The 24,572-nt window shown below is 40.7% G+C and overlaps 1 protein-coding gene across 1 annotated transcript in view; it reads right to left on the bottom strand.

Moving 5' to 3' along the window:
* Positions 1-24,344, bottom strand: part of SLC35F1 (solute carrier family 35 member F1) — a 382,926-nt gene extending 358,582 nt beyond the window's left edge. The window contains exon 1 of the mRNA XM_036248565.1: positions 24,172-24,344. Coding sequence (XP_036104458.1) covers positions 24,172-24,344 — 173 coding nt within the window. The remainder of the gene's footprint in view (positions 1-24,171) is intronic.
* Between the last annotated feature and the right edge of the window lie 228 nt (positions 24,345-24,572).

The following is a 24,572-nucleotide window of genomic DNA, read 5'->3' as shown; positions in this document are numbered from 1 at the left end:
AATTAAAATATACATCAGAGCATAAACCCAATCTTCTATGTGTTTGCATCTCCTAACTGCATTTAAGACTATGCTCTCCTTGCAGCAGACATGCGAAGGATATAAATCTAATCCTGTGTAGTTTCCCCAGGTGGATGTATTTAAAGATGAAATTTAGCTCAAATTAATTCCTAACTGGAAGAAATTATCTCGGAAAATATTTATGAATGGGAATAAAAAAATACTCTTCTTTCTCCTTGCTTATTTTGAACTAGGACTACTTACTACCATATGACATTTTTACCTTTCCTTCCCCAAACCATCATAAGTACATAATTAACTCCTTAAATAAGTATTATCAACATCTATTATGTTCAAGGACCATGCTGGGCAGAAAACACTAAGCAAACCAGACTCGGGCACTGATTTCAAGTAGTTTTCTCGGCAATCATTTTCCTTCTTCACTATTTTTTCATCATAAAATTTTGAGTAGGATTTTCCATATGCCAGATGCTGTTCTAAGTGCTATACAGTCCTCACAGCCTATGAATAGACAAGACAGGGAAGTCCCCAAGACCAGAATACTAACGCTAAATTGGACTGTCTAGGTGCTAAACTAGCACTATTAACCTCTGCTGCCTATAATGAGCTTTAAGTGGCATTTTTTTCCATTTCTACAATAGATTGTACCATGGGAAATTTCTTGGGGGACAGAATAGAAAACTTTCTGTTTGGAAAAGAAGATTGATAGAAATGTGTGTTGAGTTTTAAAGTATTTGCTGCACATGGCAGTGTTTCAAATGATCTTTCTATACTTTTCTATATCCCCTACCTTTCATAGATCAATTAAAAAATTAAAACTAAAACTCATTGAGTACCTACTCTTTACCAGGCACTACCACATACATTATTTGAGAAAATAAAATCAGAGAACATTAACTTGCTAAAAATAATTTCTCTTTTGAAAGGGCCTCTAGAAGATCATTTGCCCTTCATCAACAAATATTTATTGAGCACCTACTTTATGCCATGTTCTGTGTGAGATGTTGGGTAGAGAACACCTGGTAGACTAACAACTCTTTGGGAGGGTTCAGACAAGTAAACAATGTTAAATGTGAATGACAGAAAATAGCCCTGTCCGTGGAATGGGGCTCTAACCTAGACTTGATGGTTGGGATTGAATGTCAAATGCATAGGTATCTTTGTATTTTGGTTGAAGAGTTATAATGTCTTGTAGACTGAGCTTCTATATCACAATTTATCTAAAGAATACTCTAGAGCACTCATAGGTCTGCCTAGCAGCATCTTAAAATTGAGGATCAGAGTTTTATGATGTTATGTATTGGTTACTTTATTCATTTCTTAAGTCCAAAATACTTCCACAGAGAATTAATTATTCACCAAAATGAGAATTTTGACTTGGAATAAAAGTGCCTTTGATTCAATTACATGTCACATGCCCTCAGTGACTTTTTTTCTGTTTACTTGCTAGCATTGCCCTAACAAGTATCAGGAATTGCCCAGCTGGTATGGCTCAGTGGTTGAGCATCGACCCATTCACCAAGAGGTTGCCTGTTCGATTCCTGGTCAGGGCACATGCCCAGGTTGTGGGCCCAATCCCCAGTGGGGGTCATGCAGGAGGCAGCCAATCAATGTTCTCTCTCATTAATGTTTCTATCTCTCTCTCCATCTCCCTTGCTCTCTCTCTAAAAATCAATAAAGAAAAAAAAGTATCAAGAATCAATAGTCTATGCCTCATAAAGCCAATTACTTTAATGTTTAAAATAGCACAACAATATTAGAAATACAAGGCTAATTCTCTGCAAGGCATCTCTCCATAACACCTCCATGCCACTAACTTCCCAGCTTTCCATTTCTTTATTTATTTCATTTTAAAACTTCTTTATTTTTTATATATGTCTTATCTCCCCCAAAGAGTTTGTGTAGAGTATATCAAGCTGTGGGAATTTCTTTTTAGAGAAAGGGTGCATCACAGACTCTGGCTCGTTTACCTGCTACTCCAGTAGAAACTAAAGAGGTAGAGAATCCTCAGGTTCCTAAATCCAATGAATTGCTTTGTAGCTGTGACAAGGGAAAACAGGAAGATGAAAATTCTGTTAAAAATTTTTGTTGTTATTGTATCTCAGTTCACCAGTCCACAGCCCGACAAATTGCAGGCCCTGGTACACTGATCCATTTTGCGTACATTCACATTTGCATTCTTTCAGAATCACCATTTTCTTTGACAAATTGATCATCCAAAATGAGCAATCTGATAACCATTGTTATAAATGCATTAAATGGTGTTTTCAGTCTGTCACCAACGAAGGTATACTCTCAGGTTGCAATTAACTTTGAGGCTAGGGAGGTAGTAATTATGGTCTCTTTGCATTGGAAGCAAATGAGTGCATTTATCAGCATTAGAGTTGCAAATGATCAATTTTCTAAAACCAGTGCAAGCAAGGACCTCAGTGCCTATAATTCTTTAGGCTTGAGAGCACTGGCTTTTACTAAGGAGGGTCAATCCACAATGCACATATTCCATTAGGGATAGGAAATAAAGAAAAGCATCAAGGAGGGGAGAAAAAAAATTTAATAAAGAAGAGTTTTGCCTGAAAAGCACTAAAATCACAAAAACTGTTAGAATCAGAGAAGGTAAAAGAGAGTAAAAATTTTAAGTCAAGTCACTGGACTCATTATCACCTGCAGCTGAAATGTAACAAAACTATATATGGCTCAGGAAAGTAGGGGGACAAATCTTTATGGGGTGGCTGTTCTATAGGTGCATTCACACTTGCAGATACAGCTAGCTCATAAGTAATTCCACACTGAATATTTTTATTCTCATAGGTGATACCAATTCAATATGGTTTCAAAATAAAGCATTAAAAAGAAAACATTCTTCTTGAACCAACTCTGATTCTAAATAAAAATAATAATAAATAAGTAAATAGGCATGGTAAGGAAATGTGAGGGCTATCTTCAAATAAGGAAGACAAATTATTCCAAATAGAAAACTATCTTTTGTGTGTGTGTGTGTGTGTGTGTGTGTGTGTGTGTGTGAGAGAGAGAGAGAGAGAGAGAGAGAGAGAAAGAACAAGAGAGAGAGGAACAGAATAAGACAAAAAGAGACAGTCAAATAGATCATACAAATAACATATAATATACTATTTGAGTTATTTATATGTGTATATGTGTGTGTATATATATTCTCAGAAAGATTCAGAAAGGAAACGTAGGAGACAAAGAAAAGGTCAAGATTTTGTGTATCATCATCCTTACTTGTCTTTTATCTGGGAACTTACATATTTCCAAGACTGAAAACCAGACATGATGATGGAATTTAGAGGCAGTAGTAAGGGGTGGCCGAGGGTGGTTTGTTAACCCAACCTCTCCATCAGTAGATTGTCTCAGTACAAGCAAACACAATCTTTATAAAAACTGTGTTCTTGCTATGCAGACTCAGCTTCAAGACTAGGCCCTGACCCTGCTTCCAACCAAACGCGTGCTCCTCCCTCCCCACTGGCAATTCCGGAGCCATCAGTGAATGAAATAACCAGAACATGAATTTCACTCCAGCACTCTCTGGGTGATGGTAGTGTTCGTTTGGTTGGTTTTATGATGTTTCAGACTTACTCAATAATTAGTTAAAAGCTGACTCACATTATTTTCAAGGACAGATCACCTCCTTTTAGTGACTTGAATGCCACTCACCAAGCTTGGCAGGACTGGTGGGAAAACAGTTAACTCTGGGAAGATACAAATGTCCTTTCTAGCACTATCTGACTACACACACCCTCCAGAACAGATCTCCCGCTTCCCACCCTCTGTCCTCCCTACACACACTCCCCTGCCAGCTCATCAGCCCCCCTGTTTTCAAGCAGTCACCCCACCCTGGGATTTTCTGCAGCCGCTCACTGCCCACCAGTGTGCAGGGAGGTCTGTAAGGCTATCTGTGGAAGACAGGGCCCCTCTCTGAAAGCACAGTGTTTCTCCGGCCTGCAGCAGCATCCAGATAGGGACAGAGACTCCAGCCATCCCTGGGAACCCAGTGTCACAAAGAGCTCCTCTGATCCCAGAGCATCTGGGCTCCCCCTCATTAGCACATTAAAGCTGCTCTGTCCCTTCCCTGTGAGCTGCTCTGTCTGTCCCACTGCCCGCCTCTGTGGAGCCTTTTAGGCCCACGCTCATTTTGAAACCTCTCCAGTTCAAGAGGCACTAACCCCTTCCCGAAGCCTGTCAAACTCTTCTTTACAAACCACAGGTACCTTCGAAGCACCACCACTTGGGACCACAACCCGACAGAGGGACCACATGCCTTTTGCCAACCCTGGCTTCTCCAATCCGGTTTCCAGAGACACCCCCCACCCCCAAGAAATTGAAATACATCTAGCTTTCAAAAAAAGAAACACATTGAAGTCAACAGACTTTGCCTTGTTCCCAGATGGGTGGGTTTCAGGTCAGAATCTGACAAGCTCAAGAGAACCGGGGCGGGGCCAGGGCAGTGCTTGCCCCTCAGTCCCCTGTGCCGAGGGCACGGGCAGCATCTACGCTGGCCTGAGGGCAGCACAGAGCCAGGAAAGCCCGGGCTCTCGTTTTAATTTTGTGACCAGGATAAAAACTGCACAGTGTGTGGCAGTTTTCCAAGCCCTCTTCCAGATGTTAGATCATTTAAAAATCCCAAAAATGCAATGGCAAATGAAGGGCTAGGGCTATTTTAACCAGTTTACGAATAAGAAAAGTGAGACCGCCCCCTGCAAAAGTCAGATGTCTGAGACAAAACATAACATGTTCTGAAGGGGTCAGATACTATCACTCCAATGGCCCAGACACAAAATCTCTAAGGGACTCTTAATTCCCTCCTCCTTCTCTCACACCTCACTCCCAAATAAGATCAGAACCCAGACCCTCCTCAGCGCCCTTAAGTATGTCCTGCCTCCATGGCCTCGCTTTTTCATGGCTGACTCTGCTGATGGTTCTCGCCGGCCTATGCTTGGGCCCTGAGTTAGTTCTTTCCCAGACATGTTCTGAACAGCGGTAGCCTCTTTCTGCCCGTCCCACCCCAACTCGTCCCCACCACAGATGTCAAATAAGCACATGACACTGCCCTGAAATCCTACTCTACTTCTTTGGTATGTGGCCTTTGGACTCTTCAAAATGACAAGTTCCCACTTCTCTCAGTACAAATACCCCACACACACTCACCAGCACCTTCATTCTCAATTGAGATTCTTGCTTACAGTTCACACAAAAAGAAAAGACTCCTGCCAGAAACTGCCTTTTATTCCTACCACCAAATCTACCAACTTACTGTTATTTATACCCACAGGTCTGTACCTGGCCTCTTACCATGGAGAGTGCTGTGGCTCCTCCCAAAAGCCAACCGGTGCCCTGGGCTTGGAATCCCACCATCCTTCCTTCATACCATTTCTTTCTGTGGGTATCATTTTACCCTCTCCACTCTATCATTCCCATCAGCAAACAAATCTATTGCATTATCTCCTCTATTAAAAGACTCTCCCTTAGGTTGCTCCTCGATGAGGCAAAACATCTCAAAAGTTATGTTTTTGAACATTCACCTCAAGTTCCCTCCCCAAACCATTCCAGCACTGCTGCTCTGAACCTACGCTTGCCATAGCCCCCAAGGTTCCCTGATCCCTTCGCTGCTCTTTCCTCAGTTTGCACAGTCCACTGCTAATTTCCTCCCTCTTGAAACACTTCCTTATTTTGGCTTCTGAACAAAAAAAGCCAACACTCTCCTGTTTTCTCTCCTCCTTCAGATCCCTCCTTCTCCAGTTCCTTTGCTGGGTCAGCCTTCTCTGCTTGACTCAGAAGTTGGTGCTCTCCCCGGATTAACCCTGGGATGCCTTTCTCTTCTATCCAAACAAGACACCCCAATGACTCCCAAATCCAAATTCCCAACCCCCGATTTTTCCCCAGAATCCCATACTCCAGCTGTCATTTGACATTTCCACTGGAAGTTTCTAATGTAACTTGCCAGAGTAAACTCTACTTTCTACACACAAACATGTTCCTCTCCCAGCCTTTCCTATCTTACATAATGGTACCATCACACACCAAATTTCTCAAGCCCCCAAACATGGAATTTTTTTTTCTCCTTCAGTGGCCTTATCAAATCACTCATCCAGTCCCCTGGGTTGCATCTCTCAATGCAAATCACTGCAAAACACAATCGTTTCTCTCCACCTCCATTGTTACCCTCCAGTCCAAGCTTCCAACATCTTTCCTCCAGGAGCCACTTACCTCTCCTGCAATCCATCCTCCAACAGCAGCCAGAGTGGTCTTTTTAAAACATTAACCAGATTATTTCTCTGCCGCCTCCCAGTTGCTCCTCATTCCACTTAGAATAAAACCCAAGCTTCTCTCCTGGCCTACACGCCCACCTCTGGGTTGTAGTGGAGAGAGCTACCCCTCAAGGTTCACAAAGAAGGGTCAGTGTGAGTAGTTGGAACACTGGTGTGGCTTCACTGTAAGCTCTGGGGGACACAGAGTAGGGTCTATTTAGCCACTCAACAAATACTGAGCAGGTAGGAGGCACCCTCTAGCTATTTGGGATACTGAAGGGAACAAGAGATAAAAACTACTACTCTTATGGAGGCCACATTCTATTTAGGGCAGGCAATAAACAAATATACAAGAAAAATATCCAATTGTGCTCAGTACTACACAGAGGATTAAAGTGGGGTGATGTGACAGAGAGGTAATGGTGGTACTTTAACTGGAGTGGTCAGAAGAGGCCCTTCTCTCTTTTGTGATATTGAAGCTAAGATCTAATAACCAGAAGGATTCAGCCACTTGAGGATGAGGAGGAAGTGTAATCCAGACAGAGATGCTAAGACGACACAAGCAGACATGAAGGACTGAACGAAAGGAGGTTGGAGTGTGAGAAGCTGGGGCGAGTATGAGGGGAGATCACAGAGAAAGGCAGGTATGAGATCCTTCAATCTCTTACCCCATATTTGGTTCATCCTTCCTCTCATTTCCCTTCTTGAGCATGTTCCTATCCAACCCATCTGCTATGGATTGAATGTTTGTGCCCCTAAAATTCATATGTTGAAGCCCTAATCCCCAGTGTGATGGTATTTGGAGGTGGGGCCTTTCAGATGTAAATAAGTTTAGATGAGGTTATGAGGATGAAGATCCCATGAGGGAATTAGTATGTTAAAGAAGAAACAGAAGATCCCTCTTTTCTCTCTCTCCCTTTCTCCCTTTCCTCCTCCCATTCTCTTGCCACGTGAGGATACGAGAACACCACTGTCTATAAACCAGGAAGAGGGCCCTCCCGAGACACATAACACCTGAGACTTCCCAGCCTCCAGAAGTCAGAAATAATGTTTGTTGTTTGAATAACTCAGTCCATAGCATTTTGTTATAGCAGCCCGAGGTGACTAAGACACAATATTTCAATGCCGTTCCTGAAACCTCCTGGTCTATCTCCAGCCTAGTGTGTTCTCTCCTTCCTTTGTGCTCTTATACAATTTGCACTTAGCTGTGTGACCACAAAAATTGGTTTCCCTATCTATAAAAGGATGATAATAGCTTTTGTTATTATAAGACTAACATATGATGGAAAACTTTATAATATAAAATTTATGTTTTACGCTCTGGCCAGTTTGGCTCAGCGGTTAGACCGTCGGCCTGAGGTCCGGAGAGACCCGGGTTCGGTTCCCGCTAAGGGCACGTACTTCGGTTGCAATTTGTCCCCGGCCCTGGTTGGTTGTGCGGGTGGCAGCCACTCGATGTGTCCCTTCACGTCGATGTTTCTCTCTCTCTCTCCCTTCCTCTCTCTCCCTCCCACTCTATCTGTACAAAAAATGGAAAAATATCCTCGGGTGAGGATAAAAAAAAATAAATTTATGTTTTACAAATGTAAAATTTAAGAATTTAAACCACTGTCCAAACACTAGTTTAACTCAAATGCCCTCATTAGATTGTATCAAATCATATAATAAAGCACCCAGTCTCTCCACCAACTCATCCTCATGCTCTTGTCATATGTTAAATCTCTCTTACCTGCAATATACAAATATGTGTCCAGGCTCCCTCAAAGCTGCACATGTACTGTCAGACTGTTCATATTTTCAGGAAAGTCTATATTTTTGGGTTTTATGGCAGTGACCCTGATAGGTCACCCTGAAATGGCAGGATGGGGTTCAAACCTGTTCTTTTTCTTCTAATATTCTGAAGGTAGGTGAACATCAAGTCCTGTGTAAAACAAATTGTATATGCATCAAGAAAGATCTGCTTCTTGACTCCATGTACACTTCAAGTGATTTTATTATGGGTTCAGTTTTCTTCTTGAGTAGTTTTTCCACAGGTGAAACAGCTAAGTTATGGGGCTACTTTTGTACACCTCTATTAGATCTTCTTAAAAATGTAATCATTTTTGAGAGGTGATCTACGTTATCTTTATTATCTATACTTAAATTGTCCCCATGATAGAACCTATTAAAAGGGTAAGCACTCAATAAATACTCATTAAATAAATTAGTGAATGAATAAATGAATGAATGAATGAGAAACCAGTGAAATACTTGTCTTCTATGATGGACTAATACCTTGTGCTATCCCAAAGTCATGATTAGGAATTGTAGCCATGTCATTCTAAATATGGATATAATTACTGTGATTTGTTCTTAAAATCCTTTAAGTATTTATTTAGTTGTAGTAGGTTTCCATAATTAATTTGCTTAAAATGGCAGGAATTGGTGGTTCATAATATCAGAACTTGTAGAATGGTATTTAAGGTATTTTTTTAATCATCAGAATCACACAGGTATATTTTCATGAAGTTTAGAACTTAAATCCAATAAAAAATAATATTTTTATTTTATTATTATTTTTTTTATCCTCACCCAAAAGGACATTTTGCCATTTTTTGTTCAGATAGAGTGGGAGGGAAAGAGAGGAAGAGAGAGACAGAGAGAAACATTGATGTGAAAGGGACACATTAAGTAGCTGCCTCCCGCACGGCCCTGACCCAACCAGGGCCAAGGACAAACTGCAACTGAGGTATGTGCCCTTAGCGGGAACCGAACCTGGGTCTCTCTGGACCGCAGGCCAATGCTCTAACCGCTAAGCCAAACCGGCCAGGCTGAAAATAATATTTTTTAAATGTAGTAACAGTATACTTAAATAAATTACATTTGTGTTGCCATTAAGCTAATTAAGCTATAACTTTTTTAAGAAAAATTTAAAAAACAATTTTAAAGAAACTTTTGTAATTTTCCTTGACATTTCCTATGAAATTTCTAAACTATTGTACATTCAAGTAGTCCCTATATAGGTCAAAATGACAGAATGAGAAGTTTAATGTGGATTGCATATCAAAATACTTCTTTATATGATTTTAGTATCTAGACAACTGGAAACATACAATTGGCATTATGCATAAAAATTCATATTACAGACTATAATGATTCATTCTCAATAGCAGAACAAGGCAAATTACCTAGTTAGATTTTGAGGTGCCTCAGGCCAAGAGTAATGTTTCATCATATATGTTTCCTCCAGAAAAGGGCTCAGCACACACTATATGATTAAGAATAAATGGATATAGAAACAATGAACAGAGTTGAAAAGCAGCCATTGAATGGGAGAAATATTTGCAAGCCATATTTATCTGCTTAGATGTTGATATCCAGAATAGATAAACAATTCCTACAATACAACAACAAAATCCAATTTTAAAATGAACAGAGGAACTGAACAGACATTTTCCAAAGAAGACATGCAAATGGTCAAAAAGTATATGAAAAATTGCTCAGCATCACTAATCATTAGAGAAATGCAAACCAAAACCATAATGAGAAAAAGAACAGGAAGATTGCGGGAGGCAGGACGGGAGGGAGGGTGAGTGTGTGAGAGAGTGAGCTAGTGTGTGAGTGGACCTGAAGGTGGACAACCAAACACCTGCAGTGCAGAGGCAGAGTAGAAGGTTCCTGTGCTATGGACTGGAGCAGCCAGCTACCACGGTAAGCAGCCCTTCAGGGCGCTTCTCCCTGCACCGCGGGGAGGTCCAACAATTTTGAAAGATCACAGGTCTTCCCTGGCAGGAGGCAGTGGGAGTGGCTAGTCCCAGAAACCTGAGCCAACCAGCGTACCTGGCACCATCAGACCATTGGACACTCTGTGTCAACACAGACTGGTGCACAGTAGTGGAGCACCCAAGGTGCTGGTCATGGAAGCCATGGATAGCCCAGAGCCCAGCACCATCCCCCATAGTAGCAGCCCTATCAAAGTTGAGATATACCCCCAGCAACAGAGTCTCGAGAGCAGACATCCATCCTCAGGCAACAGAAACACAGACCAGCAGCTGAGACCCATCCCCAAAAGCTACAACAAAAGCTGAGCAGGAGTTGAGCTCCACGGGGAAGCAGCACTCCCCAGCCACAAGCAGCTGGACCAGGGGCTCCACAGAGGCCTGTGCAGCCCAGCAACTCACAAGAGCAGTGGGAAGCTGGAGCCCTAGAGAGACTGGTGCGATCCAGCTGCCCGCCCAAAGAACCTGCAAGGTGTGGAGCACCAGAGAGGTCTGTGCAACCCAGCAGGGTCTGCGCAATCTAGTTACCCACAGGACTGCAGGGTGCTGAAGCAGCAGAGAGGCCTGTGTGACCCAGCAGGGACTATGCGATCTAGTTATCCACGGAACCTGCGGGGTGCTGAAACACCAGAGAGGCCTGTGTGACCCAGCAGCCCATAACAGAGGCATAGATCCCGGTCCCCAAAGGGACTGTGTGATCCGGTACTGCGGGACCTGCAGGGTGCGGGGGCACCAGAGAGGCCTGTGCTACCCAGCTGCGCACAAGATAGGCTTAGGGGATGTGAAAATGGAGGTGGAGTGAATAGAAGCTACACAGACTCGCTCCCAGGACCAAACAGAAATTACAACTAAAATAAAGGCAAATCCTCAGAAAAAAAAGCAACAGAAAAGCACCAGGACAGGACCATATAACCAGGGACACTAGTAGGATTTGCAGAGGTGCGAGAGGGTGGTGGGCTGGAAGCCCACGGACAGCAGCAGTCTTAGCTGTGAGCAGCACCCATGGGGAATACAGACAAAGCCCTCTCCACAGTGCATAAAGCCAGGAGAGACCACTAAAATAGCCACAGCCACTCACCTGGGGGTTACGACAGAGGGAGGGCAGACTGGGCTGGAACTCTGTGGGGACACCTGGGATTTGGAGGGCACTCGGAGTTTCTGCTGAGTTGCCGCCACAAAGGACAGTGGCCAATGTCCCCCACCCCACCTCAGAGATTCAGCCTTTCCAGGTGAGGCAAAGAAATGCAAATTGAAGCTCATTAACAACCGGCATCTATCCCACCCTCTGGAAATACTCTTATGCAAAACACCAGGGCTATATTCCAAGGCACTGAGTAACTGAGATTACTAGCCTCCAGAAAAAAGCTAGAGGATAACTGAAGCTTTCCTGGCATATAAATCTACCCAGGAAAGTAAAACTTGACAGTGGTGTTTAACGTGGACTCATCCAGGCTCATCCAAACTCAGTAGAGGGAGCCACAAACAGCAGAACACCAACACCCACAGGGAAAATTTGGCAGGCTCCAAAACCCACTGAGATAGCCAAAATGGTGAAACAAAGAAACAAATCCCAATGAAAGAACAAGAGAACTCTATTGAAGATGAGATAAATGAAAGGCAGTCAAGCAAATTATCAGAGGTAGAGTTCAGAGCCATGATCTTGAGAAAGCTCAATAGCATGATTAAGGACATTGGCACCATGAGTAAAGATATAGAAACAATGGACACCAACCAAGTGGAAATCAAGAATGACATAGCAGAAATTAAGAACACGTTGGAAGGACTAACCAGCAGAGTAGAAGAAGCTGAGGACCAGATCAGTGAATTAGAAGACAGGATAGAAAAAAATCAACCAATCAGAAAACCAAAAGGAAAAAACTATTAAAAAATAGCAAGACAACTTAAGAGAACTGTGGGACAACTGGGAACATAACGACATTCGCATCATAGGAGTCCGCAAAGAGGAAGAAAATGGGCAAGGGTTAGAGAATATATTTAAAGAAATAGTGACAGAAAACTTTCCTAACTTGTTGAAGGAAGAAGGCATTCAAGTTCAAGAAGCACAGAGAGCCCTAAGTAAGAAGAACCCAAACTGGCCCACACCAAGACACATAGTAATTAAAAAGTAAAAAATTAAAGACAAAGACAGAATTCTAAAGGCAGCAAGGGATAAGCAACAGGTTACCTACAAAGAAAACCCCATAAGGCTCTCAGCTGACTTCTCAACAGAAACACTACAGGCCAGAGGGAGTGGCATGAAATAATCAAGGTCATGAAAAACAAGGATCTGAATCCAAGAATATAGAAGGTCAAATAAAGAGCTTCTCAGACAAAAAAGGCTAAGGGGATATATTAACACCAAACCAGCACTATAAGATATGCTAAAAGAACTGCTGTAATTAGTAAAAGAAATAGCAAGAAAAATATAACCACACTAAACAAAAATAGCAGTAAATAAGTACATATCAATTATCACCTTAAAAGTGAATGGTTTGAATGCTCTGATAAAAAGACACAGAGTAGCTGACTGGATAAGAAAGCAAGACTCACATATATACTGTTTACAAGAGACCCACCTCACAATGAAAGACTCACATAGGTTGAAAATGAAAGGATGAAAAAAATCTTTCAAGCAAATGGAAAGAAAAAAAAAGCTGGGGTAGCAATACTCATATCTGATAAAGTAGATTTCAAACTGAAGATCATAACTAGAGACAAAGAAGGCCACTACATGATAGTGAAAGGATCTATCCAACAGGAAGATATAACCTTGGTAAACATATGTTTCCAACATAGGAGCAACAACATATATTAAAAATCTTCTGGAGGACTTCAAAGGAGAAATCAAGAGCAATACAATCATAGCAGGGGACTTCAACACCCCGCTGACATCACTGGATAGATCCTCTAGACCAAAAATTAACGAGGAAACACAAACTCTAAATGAAGTACTATATCAAGTGGATTTAATAGATATCTACAGAGAATTATACACCAAAACTGCAGAATTCACATTCTTCTTAAGTGCATACAGGATATTCTCAAAGACAGACCACATATTAGGGCACAAAGTAAGTCTCTACAAATTCAAAAAGATTGAAATCATATCAAGCATCTTCTCAGATCACAATGACATGAAACTAGAAATCAATTGCAACAAGAACATGCAAACATATTTGAAAACATGGAGACTAAATAACATGTTATTGAACAATGAATGGGTTACTATGGAGATCAAGGAAGAAATGAAAAACTTCCTGGAAACCAATGAAAATGAACACATAACAACACAAAATCTATGGGATGCAACAAAAGCAGTTCTTAGAGGGAAGTTCATAGCACTACAGACCTACCTCAAGAAACAAGAAAAATTTCTAATAGACTGTCTAACTTTACAACTTAAAGAACTAGAGAGCAAACAAAAAGAAAACCCCAGAGCAAGTAGAAGGAAGGAAATAGTAAAGATCAGAGCAAAAATAAATGACATGGAGACCAAAAAACATTCAAATGATCAATGAAAAAAAGAGCTGGTTTTTTGAAAAGATAAACAAGATTGATGAACCCTTACTAGACTCATCAAGAAACAAAGAGAGAACCCAAATACAGAAAATCAAAAATGAAAGAAGAGAAATAATAACTGACACCACAGAAATACAAAGGATTGTTAACAAATATTATGAACAATTATATGGCAACAAATTTGACAATCTAAGTGAAATAGACAAATTCCTAGAAACAAATAGTCTCCCAAAACTGAATCGGGAAGAGATAGAAAACTTGAACAGACCAATAACAACAAAAGAAATTGAAGATGTAATCAAGACTCTCCCAGCAAACAAAAGCCCAGGCCCAGATGGCTTCACGGGGGAATTTTACTGAACATTCAAAGAACTAATACCCATTCTCTCAAACTATTTCAAAATATTCAACAAGAAGGAAGACTTTCAAACTCATTTTATAACACCAGCATAATTCTAATTGCAAAACAAGAAAAAGACACTACAAAGAAAGAAAACTACAGGCCAATATCCCTGATGAGCACAGATGCCAAAATCCTGAACAAAATACTAACAAATCGAATCCAGCAATACATCAAAAAAATTATTTACCATGACCAAGTGGGATTCATTCCAGGGATGCAAGGCTGATACAATATTTGCAAATCAATAAATGGGATACACCACATTAACAAAATGAAAGATAAAAATCATATGATCATATCAATAGATGCTGAAAAAGCATTCAACAAAACCCAGCACCCATTTTGGATAGAAATGCTCAGCAATCTGGGAATAGAGGGATCCTATCTTGACATAATAAAGGCCATAAATAAAAGACCTACAGCCAACATCATACTCAATGGGCAAACTCTAAAAGCATTTCCTTTAAGAACAGGAACAAGACAAGGATGCCCACTTTCGCCGCTCTTATTTAAGATAGTACTGGAAGTCTTAGCCACAGCAATCAGACATGAGGAAAAAATAAAAGGGATCCAAATTGGAAAGGAGGAAGTGAAACTGTCATTATTTGCAGATGATATGCCACTATAAATAGAAAACCCCAAAGACTCTATCAAAAATTTACTAGACTTAATAAATAAATTTGGCAAAGTAGCAGGATACAAAATTAACATCAAGAAATTGACTACATTCTTATACACCAATGATGAAGTCACAGAAAGAGAATCTAAAAAGCAATCTCATTTACCATCACAGCAAAAAAATTAAGATACCTAGGAATAAACTTAACCCAAGAAATAAAGGACCTATTTGCAGAAAACTGCAGGTCATTGAAAAAAGAAATAAAGGAAGATATTAAAAAGTGGAAGCACATACCTTGTTCATAGATTAGCAGAATTAACATCATTAAAATGTCTATACTATCCAAAACAATCTATAGATTCAATGCAATCTTCATCAAGATACCAACAACATACTTCACAGAACTAGAACAAATACTTCAAAAGTTCATATGGAACCAAAAAAGCCACACCAATCTTGAAAAAGAAGAACAAAATTGGAGGGATCACATTGTCAGATATCAGGTTATACTACAATGCCACTGTAATCAAAACAGCCAGGTACTGGCACAAGGACAGGCAGATAGATCAATGGAACAGAATAGAGAACCCAGAAATGGACCCAAAACATTATGCTCAATTAATATTTTACAAAGGTGGCAAGAACATACAGTGGAGTAAAGACAGCCTCTTTAACAAATGGTGTTGGGAAAATTGGACAGCTACATACAAAAAAAAAAAAAAAATGAAACTAGACCATCAACTTACACCATACACAAGAATAAACTCAAAATGGATAAAAGACTTAAATGTGACTCGTGAATCCTTAAAAATCCTAGAAGAAAATGTAGGCAACAAAATTTCAGACATCATATGCAGCAGAGTTTTCACTGATACATCACCTAAGGCAACAGAAACAAAGGAGACAATGAACGCGTGGGACTACATCGAACTCAAAAGCGTCTGTACAGCAAAAGAAACAACCACCAAAATAGAAAGGTGACCCACTCTATGGGAGAGCACATTTGCCAATGATACATCAGATAAGGGATTAATTTCCAATATATATAGAGTGCTCATATAGCTCAACAAAAGGAAGACAAAGAACCCAATTTAAAAAATGGGCAGAGGAACTAAATAGACACCTCTCCAAACAGGACATACAAATGGCTAAGAGACATATGAAGAAATGTTCAACATCACTAATCATCAGAGAGATGCAAATTAAAACAACAATGAGGTATCACCTCACACCTGTCAGAATGTCCGCCATCAACAAATCATCAAACAAGTGTTGGAGAGGGTGTGGAGAAAAGGGGACTCTAATACACTGCTGGTGGGAATGTAGACTGGTGCAGCCACTATGGAAAACAATATGGTGTAACCTCAAAAAATTAAAAATTGAACTGCCATTTGACCCAGTGATCCCACTTCTAGGAATATACCCTCAGAAGTCTGAAACACCAATCAGAAAGAATATATGTACCCCCATGTTCATAGCAGCACTATTTACAAGAGCTAAGATCTGGAAACAGCCCAAATGTCCATCAGTAGACAAATGGATAAAAAAGTAATGGGACATATACACAATGGAGTACTATGCAGCTGTAAGAAAGAGAGATCTCTTATCCTTTGAGACAACATGGAGGGACCTGGAGAGTATTATCCTAAGCGAAACAAGCCAAGCAGAGAAAGACAAATATCACATGATCTTACTTATTTGTGGAATATAATGAACATAACAGTCTGAGAAATGGGGAGGTCCCAGAGACGTGAAAGTGGGGTACAGACTGACAGACCTAGAAAAAGGGGTGGGGATGGAGAGATAAACCATGGAATTTGTGTGCATATATGCATGAACAATGGACATGGACAACAAAGCTGGGGACAGGGCAGGGAGGGAGGAGGAGAGGGGTATCAGTGGGGGAAAAAGGAGAAACATCTGTAACAAAAATTAATTAATCAATTAAATTTAAAAACACACACACACACAATGAGATATTACTTTACACATGTTAGGCTGGCCAGTATCAAAAAGAAACAAACGCTGAAAGTAGCAAGTGTTGGCACTAATGTAGAAAAGTAGGTACCCTTATGTATTGTTAGTAAGAATGTAAAACGGTGCCACTACTATGAAAAACAGCACAGAGGTTCCTCAAAAAATTAAAAATATAATTATCACATGATTCAGGAATCCCACTTCTGAGTATAAATCTCTCTAAACTAAATATATATATATATATTTTCCTTTTCATTGAATTTATTGGAATGACCCAGGTTAACACAATTATACAGGTTTCAGGCACACAATTCTATAACACATCATCTGTACACTGTATTCTGGTTCACCACCCCAAGACAAGTCTCCTTCCACCACCATTGATCTGCCTTATAGCCTCCTACATTTTCCTCAATGCACTCCCCCTGGAAGTCATCACACAGTTGTCAGTCCATGAGTTTTTCTTTTTCTTTTATGCTCAATCGCTCCACTTCCACACCCAGTCCCCTCAACCCTAACGTTTACAGCTGTCAGCCTGCTTTCTATCTATGAGTCTGTCTTTATTTTCCTTGTTATTTCATTTTGTTCATTAGATTCCACATATGAGTGAAATCATATGGTACTTGTCTTTCTCTGACTGCCTTATTTCACTTAGCATAATGTTCTCTAGGTCTATCCATGCTGTTGCAGAGAGTAAGATTTTCTTTCTTTTTTTTTTTTTTTTCCTTTATTATTTTTAGAGAGAGAGGAAACAAGAGGGAGAGAGATAGAAACATCGATGAGAGAGAACATCAACTGGCCGCCTCCTGCACACCCCCCACTAGGGATCTGGCCCACAACCTAGGCATGTGTCCTGACCAGGAATCGAACCGGCAACCTCTTGGTGCCTGGGTTGACGCTCAACCACTGAGCCACACTGGCTGGACAGATTTTCCTTTTTTTTAAGGCCAAGTGTATTCCATTGTGTAAATGTACCACAGCTATTTTATCCACTCATCTACTGATGGACACTTGGGCTGCTTCCAAATCTTGGCTATTGTAAATAACGCTGCAATGAGCATAGGGGTACATAACAGTCTTTTGAATTAGAGTTTCGGGTTTTTTCACATACATTCCCAGAAGTGGAATCTCTGAGTCACAAGACAGTTCCATTTTTAAATTTTGAAATAAATCCATATTGCTTTCCACAGTGGCTACACCAATCAGCATTCCCACTAACAGTGTAAGAGTGTTTCTTTTCTCTACATTCTTGCCAACACTTGCTGTTTGTTGATTTACTGATGATAGCCATTCTGACAGGTGGCTTTACTTTGCATTTACCTGATGATTAGTGACTTTGAGCATCTTTTCACATGTCTACTGGCCATTTGTATGTCCTTTTTGGAGAAACTATGCAGGTCTGTTGCCCAATTTTTAATTGCATTGTTTGTTTTCTCGGTGTTGAGTTTTATACGTTCTTTATAAATTTTGGATATTAAACCCTTATCAGATGTATCATGATGAATATGTTCTCCCATTCAATGGGTTGTCTTTTCATTTTGTTGATGGTTTTCTTTGCTGTGCAAAGACTTTTTAATTTGATGTAGTCTCATTTGTTTATTTTTCCTTTTGTTCCCCTTTTCCCAGGAGCTATATCAGAAAAATACTGCTATAAAAAATGTCCAAGATTTTACTGCCTGTGCTTTCTTCTAGGATTTTTATCATTTTGAGTCTAACATTTAAGTCTTTAATTCATTTTGAGTGTATTCTTGTGTATGGTGTAAGAAGGTGATCTAGTTTTATTTTTATTTTTTGCACATATCTGTCCAATTTTCCCAACACCATTTATTAAATAGACCATCTGTACTCCATTGTATCTTTTTGCTTCCTTTGTCAACTATTACTTGACTATGAAGGCGTGAGTTTGTTTCTGGACTCTCTATTCTGTTCCACTGATCTGTATGTCTGGAAAACAGAATCTTGAAGCAGTGTGTGCATGTCATGTTCATTGCAGCTTTATTCACAATAGCCAAGACAAGGAATGTCCATCAACAGAAAAATAGATAAAGAAAATGTGGTATATAAATAAATGGAATATTATTTAGCCTTAAAAAATTCTGTCATTTGTGACCATGTGGATTAACCTTGAGAACATTATGCTAAGTCAATAAGCAAGTCACAAAATGACAAACTCTGCATGATCTCATTTATAGAAGGTATCTAAAACAGTCAAACTCCTAGGAACACAAAGCAGGATGGTGGCTGCCAGGGTCAGTAGGGAAGGGGAAAAGAGCAGTTGTTATCAATGGATGTAGAGTTTCAGTTTTGCAAGATGAAAAAAATCCTAGAGATGTGTTGTATAACAATGTACATACAGTTAACACTGCTCTGCTTGACACTGAAATGTGTTTAAGATAGCAAATTTTATGTTAATGTGGTTTTGACCATTAAAAAATTAATGAATGTGGCCCGGCTGGAGTGGCTCAGTGGTTGAGCGTAGACCCATGCACCAAGAGGTCACCAGTTGGGTTCCCGGTCAGGGCACATGCTCAGGTTATGGGCCAAATCCCCAGTGGGGGTTGTGGAGGGGATCAGTTGATGTTCTCGTTCACCGATGTTTTTATCTCTCTCTCCCTCTCCCTTCCTCTCTCTAAAATCAATAAAGAAAAAATATTTTTTTAAATTAATGAATGTGTACTTGTATATCTTCAGGGCACACTTGAGAAATATGCCAAATATTTATGGGGTATTTTTCCATGCGTTTATTGGAGTTTGACTTCCCAAGCATACGTTTTTAGAAATATAAGCAAGAATAAATGTGTTTGAACAATGTGCAGTGAATGCTCATTGGCCTGAGCTCAAATGAGAGAGCTAAACTAAAACTTGGTGGTGGTACTTTCATATTCTGTATTTTGAGAGAAATGACAACTAAATAGTAAATCTACTCTTGCTTTGAGTAACTTTATAACTATATGGGCACCCAACTGAAATTCCTACATCATCTACATCAATAGCAATGCACAGTAAAAACAAACATCTATTATGATGGCCCTGATGCACTGGAGGACCTTGAGTGCTTCCGTGCTCAAATAAAGGTAAAAAAAATTACATTGAGATATGTCCATTTTCTTGCACATTAATTACTTGGAGATGCATCATCTTTATCTGAGGTAAACCAAATATTTTTTTAATATAAATATTCATTTCTCCAAGCCTGTACATATAAATGAAAATACTTGATGATCTTTTATTTTTAGAACTTTGTCCCTTAGTTAAAAAATAAATGCATCCTTCAGATATCCTTAGTTTACTACTGATTTCAGAAATGTCTGTTTTTAATCATACCATTCCATTTGGCATATTTTGTATCAATTATCCTCATTAGCAGTTGATCTTCCCCTTTCATTTTGACATCTGTTAAAAGGAGCAGCTTGAAGAAGAGCCTCGCTATCAATTTTTTGACAAAAGATTTCCCATTTGATTAAAAAAAGGGATGATATAAATCATAATATGTCTTCATTAGCTGTACCTAATACTTAGTTCAAGCATAACCCTGTTCCCTAGGAGCCATTTTCTTGATTCACCATGTTCTGTCCACCTTATTTAATGACTCAAAAAAGCTATATACATATCACAACTCCCCACATGGATGTTGATTTTATGTAAGCTTGCTACTAACTCTCTTATGTAGCATCCGTAATGCTTCTTGGTTTTCAATTTTAAAAAATAGTTTCAGAAATTTCAAAATTAATAAAATAAATCAAAATGTAAGTTGGAAATAAATCAGTTAGTTCCAAATCAAATGAATAGATAACTCAGGGTCACACTATCGGTTCCATTCTAATGATTAAACATCTCCACTATACAACTCACAAAGGCAGAAACTCTTTATAACTTGAGACATCCCAATGTATCTCTTAGTGGAAAGAAAGTGAGCCAAAACTTGAAATTCATAGTTATTTTTGTTAATATTTGAAAACAATATTCAAGTGGGAAAGGTAAAGAAAACTATAACACATGCAAAACATACAACAAGCTGTCACATGTTTTCACAAACATTCATTAACTAATCATTTTAGGAGAAAATTTTCTAATACTATATAGAACAGTATCTACATCTGTATGTTTCTAAAAAATCTACAGGTATCAGCAGTTCTGTGAGCAGGTCATCACCTGTCACCCTTGAAGTATTTTCTTTTTTGTCTTATCTTGCTTGCCCATGACAGGGTAATAAATACTGTTCTACACTAAGAAATAAGTGAAGAAGAGTTTGCCATAATTTATTCCTTATTTGAACCAATACATTATTCTAAATCTTTGGGAATTAAAGGGTAACAATTATCCCAGCATTTAAGTTGTCTTGTATCTCTTGCATTTCACTGCCAAAACAATTTTGAATAGAATATGGGTCTGGGAGTGAGGGGAGAATATGACACATCCAATTAACCATTTAAAAAACATTATCTAGCACCGCCTCTTTCAACAAAGTCATGGATATTATTACAGTCTAATCTAACTTTTCTACAGAAAGTGAGAAGTCAATCAGTGAGATGCCTAATTGTCGAAATGCAGCAATCCAAATCTACAAACCTTTAAAGACCGGGAAAATAAATGATGCAGGATAATGTAAAATAGACTTCATTAAGGTAACACTACATTTTCAATCTTAGCTTCTTGCAGGCAAGTGCCTTTAATTAATGATTAATTAGTACTTTTTTATTTATCTATCCCTAGGTACTTCCATTTCTTCATTTTGGTTGGCAGGTAGCTATTGCTATAGACTATGACCAGTAGCAGGTATTCACTGGGCTTGCACTGCTCAGTCTAACACTCATCTAATTGTTCCATCCTCAGTCTCTCTGCACTGCCCCTCTGGCCCAACGGGATGCTAAGAGCTAACTAACAGCGGTGCAACGCCCCATTCCAACACTGAAGTGACTCTACTGGCCAGCTCACAGCAGCAGAACACTGCCAACTATGTATCTGCATGCCAAAAGTTGGAGGGACATGTTTTTATATTGGCTCCAGACTTACAGCTTCACTTTCTGCTAACAGCTAAGTTGTTGCATGCCAGAGGCAGATAAAAGGAAACAACTGAAGCCCAGAAGACTGAATTGATAGGGCAAAGCAGGCACAGGCGAAGGAAATAGAAGTACTAAGGAAAAGGAGAAGAAAAAGTAATCGTAAGCTTTTAGAAAATCAAGAAAGATGTTCACAAAGGGCCAGCCTTACAGCCATTATTGATTGACATGCCCAACATACCTGGAGGGTTTAAACCAGAGAGGAACCACACTTAAGCACTGACACAAGATCTCTAAAATTCCCTTCTCCCCCTATACCCTTGAGCCCAGTCACTCAGCAGCCACTACTAACTCTGTCTCCTGTTGACCTAAACATGGTACAAAAATCAAGACCATCAGCATGCTGACAAAATTATTCCATCTACACTTTTACATTCATTCTGATTTTGTTCAGTCTCCTTACCAAAGAAACATTTTCTTCTTGTCCTTAAGGATTAAGAAAGACCATTTACTCAATACAAAATATAATACTGAACACTCTGAAGAACTCTGAATGACAAATATTTTAGTTGAAGCCTAAAGACTGTAACCCTAAGGTCCCATTCACAGATGTACCTGTGATTAAATGTTATTGACCCAATCTTTCAGTCTTAGTTTCTCCTCTATAAATTAGCAATAGTACGAATCATGTCACAGATCACTGAAGGCTTAGTAAAACACAAAGTTCTACCTATGATGTAGCATGACTTCACTTAATTTGCTTATGATATTCCCACAGACCCAGCTCAGACAACAGAAATCAGTTGAATAAATGAATTCCTGTTGAGCCTTACACATCCCCAAGTGTTTTCTTCAGTATAATGTCATCTAAGTCTCAAAACTATGATAAGAGGGGTAAGATAAATATTATAAAACACATTCTGCAAACAAAGAAACTGAAGTCCAAGTTGATGAACATCTCTGCCGCAAGCCACATGGCTGGTTAGTGGTGGAGGAACAATGACAACCCAAGTACCCTCACTCCTACCTCAGTGATCTTGTCATTCTGGACTTTAAGATTCAGTAAATATCAAGAAATAATCTGCACAGAATCAGTAAGAAGTTATAATCAAGCAAAGATCAATGAATTATTGCACCATTTTTTTCCAGTTTGATGAAAGAAATAAATAATTAATGTGTTCTGCTTAAATATTTAAATAGCCAATGCCAAGGTATTTACAATTCAAAAAATCACAGGTAATCATAAAGAACAGGAAAGCCACATAATATGTACTGAGCAAGCATCTTCTTGACTTATTCTACTCATTTTTTAAATGTAATAGTTTGGAAGGTGTTATTCTAAGCTACAAATCAAAGGGAAGTAAAGGCTTGCCTTTCTGTTACCAAGTCATATCTCACTTCAGAGTGAATTTCTTCTTTTTGCTTATTAATAGATACATACAGAAGCCCCCACAAGTAAGCTAATATGAACATTAAGTCTTCACAAAGGACTCTTGGATGGTTTGGATTTGATATAACCAAATTAAACCATACTCTTAAAATAAGGAGGTTTTTTAAGCTTCTATTTCTGTACATAATTTGTGTTCCCACTAGAGCTTGAAGTCCCAACGAGTTCTACATGAATTCCTTGGAGAATCTCAATTACCCAAAACAGTGCCACACAGAAACCTGTCAGAACAGAACAACCTTAAGAGTTACCCCTACAGATGCATGGACAAGCACACACGCACGCAAATGAAACCACACGAAACCATTTCTCTACATGATTTTTAAGTGTCAGTTCTTCAACCATTTCAAGTTACTTAAGTAGAAAAAGTCCCTTTCACATCACAGTCGAGTTAGGGGTGCCAAGAGGGGGCCCCATCTTCACATCAACCAGGTTCTCCTCCTAAAACGCCTCGTCCTTGGTCCCCTACTGCGCAGATTCCAGCACTGGAAGCGCGGGTGCCGGCATTTGCCTCTGGCTTTAGCCAGTTTGAGGTTAACCCGGTGCCGCCTTCTCACACCCTTCCCGCAACATTTTTGCACTTTGCGTGGTGGGTCTGATCCAGGCCTCTAGCCTTCCTTCCCTGCTACCAGCCTGGAAGCGTCGCAGAGGCAACTGAAGTGTTGGCCAGAAGTAGGTCCTCCTCCTGCCCGCCAGGACTGTAGCTGCGACCCCATCCCTGGCAAGGGGGGATCGGAAACAGACAGGCGGAGCTGGCGACAGCTCCAGGCCTGAGACTTCGGCGCCATTCGGTAACCCCACGCCTTCCCGCCTCCACCTGGCCAACCCCGGGGTCCCCTCCGGCCCTTGGGCGTTAAGCTGGGGTACGAGTGGGAAAGGGAAGTGAGGCAACCTGCGTGTGCAGGGGTGTGAGTGGGGACACACAGCACTAGGCAGGCAAAACCCCGCCTCTCCCCTAACTCCCGCCTCGGACCAGCCCGCAGCCCGGGTGCTCCAGGGCTCCTCGCTCTGGGACAAAGCTCCCGCGGCCTCTCTGCGAGCATGGGGCATCTCATCTCTGGTCCCTTCAGTCTCCTGGGCTGTGCCTCTGTCCCAAATGGCCTCCGGGCCGCCCTGGGGACAGAGGGGACCCCGGGTCCAGCCCTGCGTCCCGCCACTGCTCACCTGTTCAGCACTTTGCGGATTCTCTGGAGCATGCCAGCCCGGGAGGAGGCAGACAGGCTGCTGCTGCCTCCGCTGCCCTCAGCCGGCAGGTTCTCGATGGTGGTCACCACATGGTTCGGTGGGGCTGGCGGCGGTGGCTGCAGCTGCTGCGGCGGCGGCTCGGTGGGCATCATCGCGGCGGAGGTGGCGGCGCGGCGGCGATCAGAACGCAGCCGGGTGCATCGTGCACCCGCTCCGGGCCGGGTAACGCGCAGAGAACCCGGCGGGTGGCTGCGGCCGGGGCGGCGGTCCTGCCTGCGAAGATGCGAGGAGAGGAGGCTCTCAGGGTTACGGCCACCGCCGCTGCCGCCCAGCCCACCACTCACTCCTCTCCAGTCCCAGGGCGCGCACCCTGGCTCCGC

Source organism: Molossus molossus, unplaced genomic scaffold (genome assembly GCF_014108415.1).
Source record: "Molossus molossus isolate mMolMol1 unplaced genomic scaffold, mMolMol1.p scaffold_m16_p_8, whole genome shotgun sequence".
Taxonomy (NCBI): Eukaryota; Metazoa; Chordata; class Mammalia; order Chiroptera; family Molossidae; genus Molossus; species Molossus molossus.
This window is presented reverse-complemented; position numbering and strand designations above follow the sequence as displayed.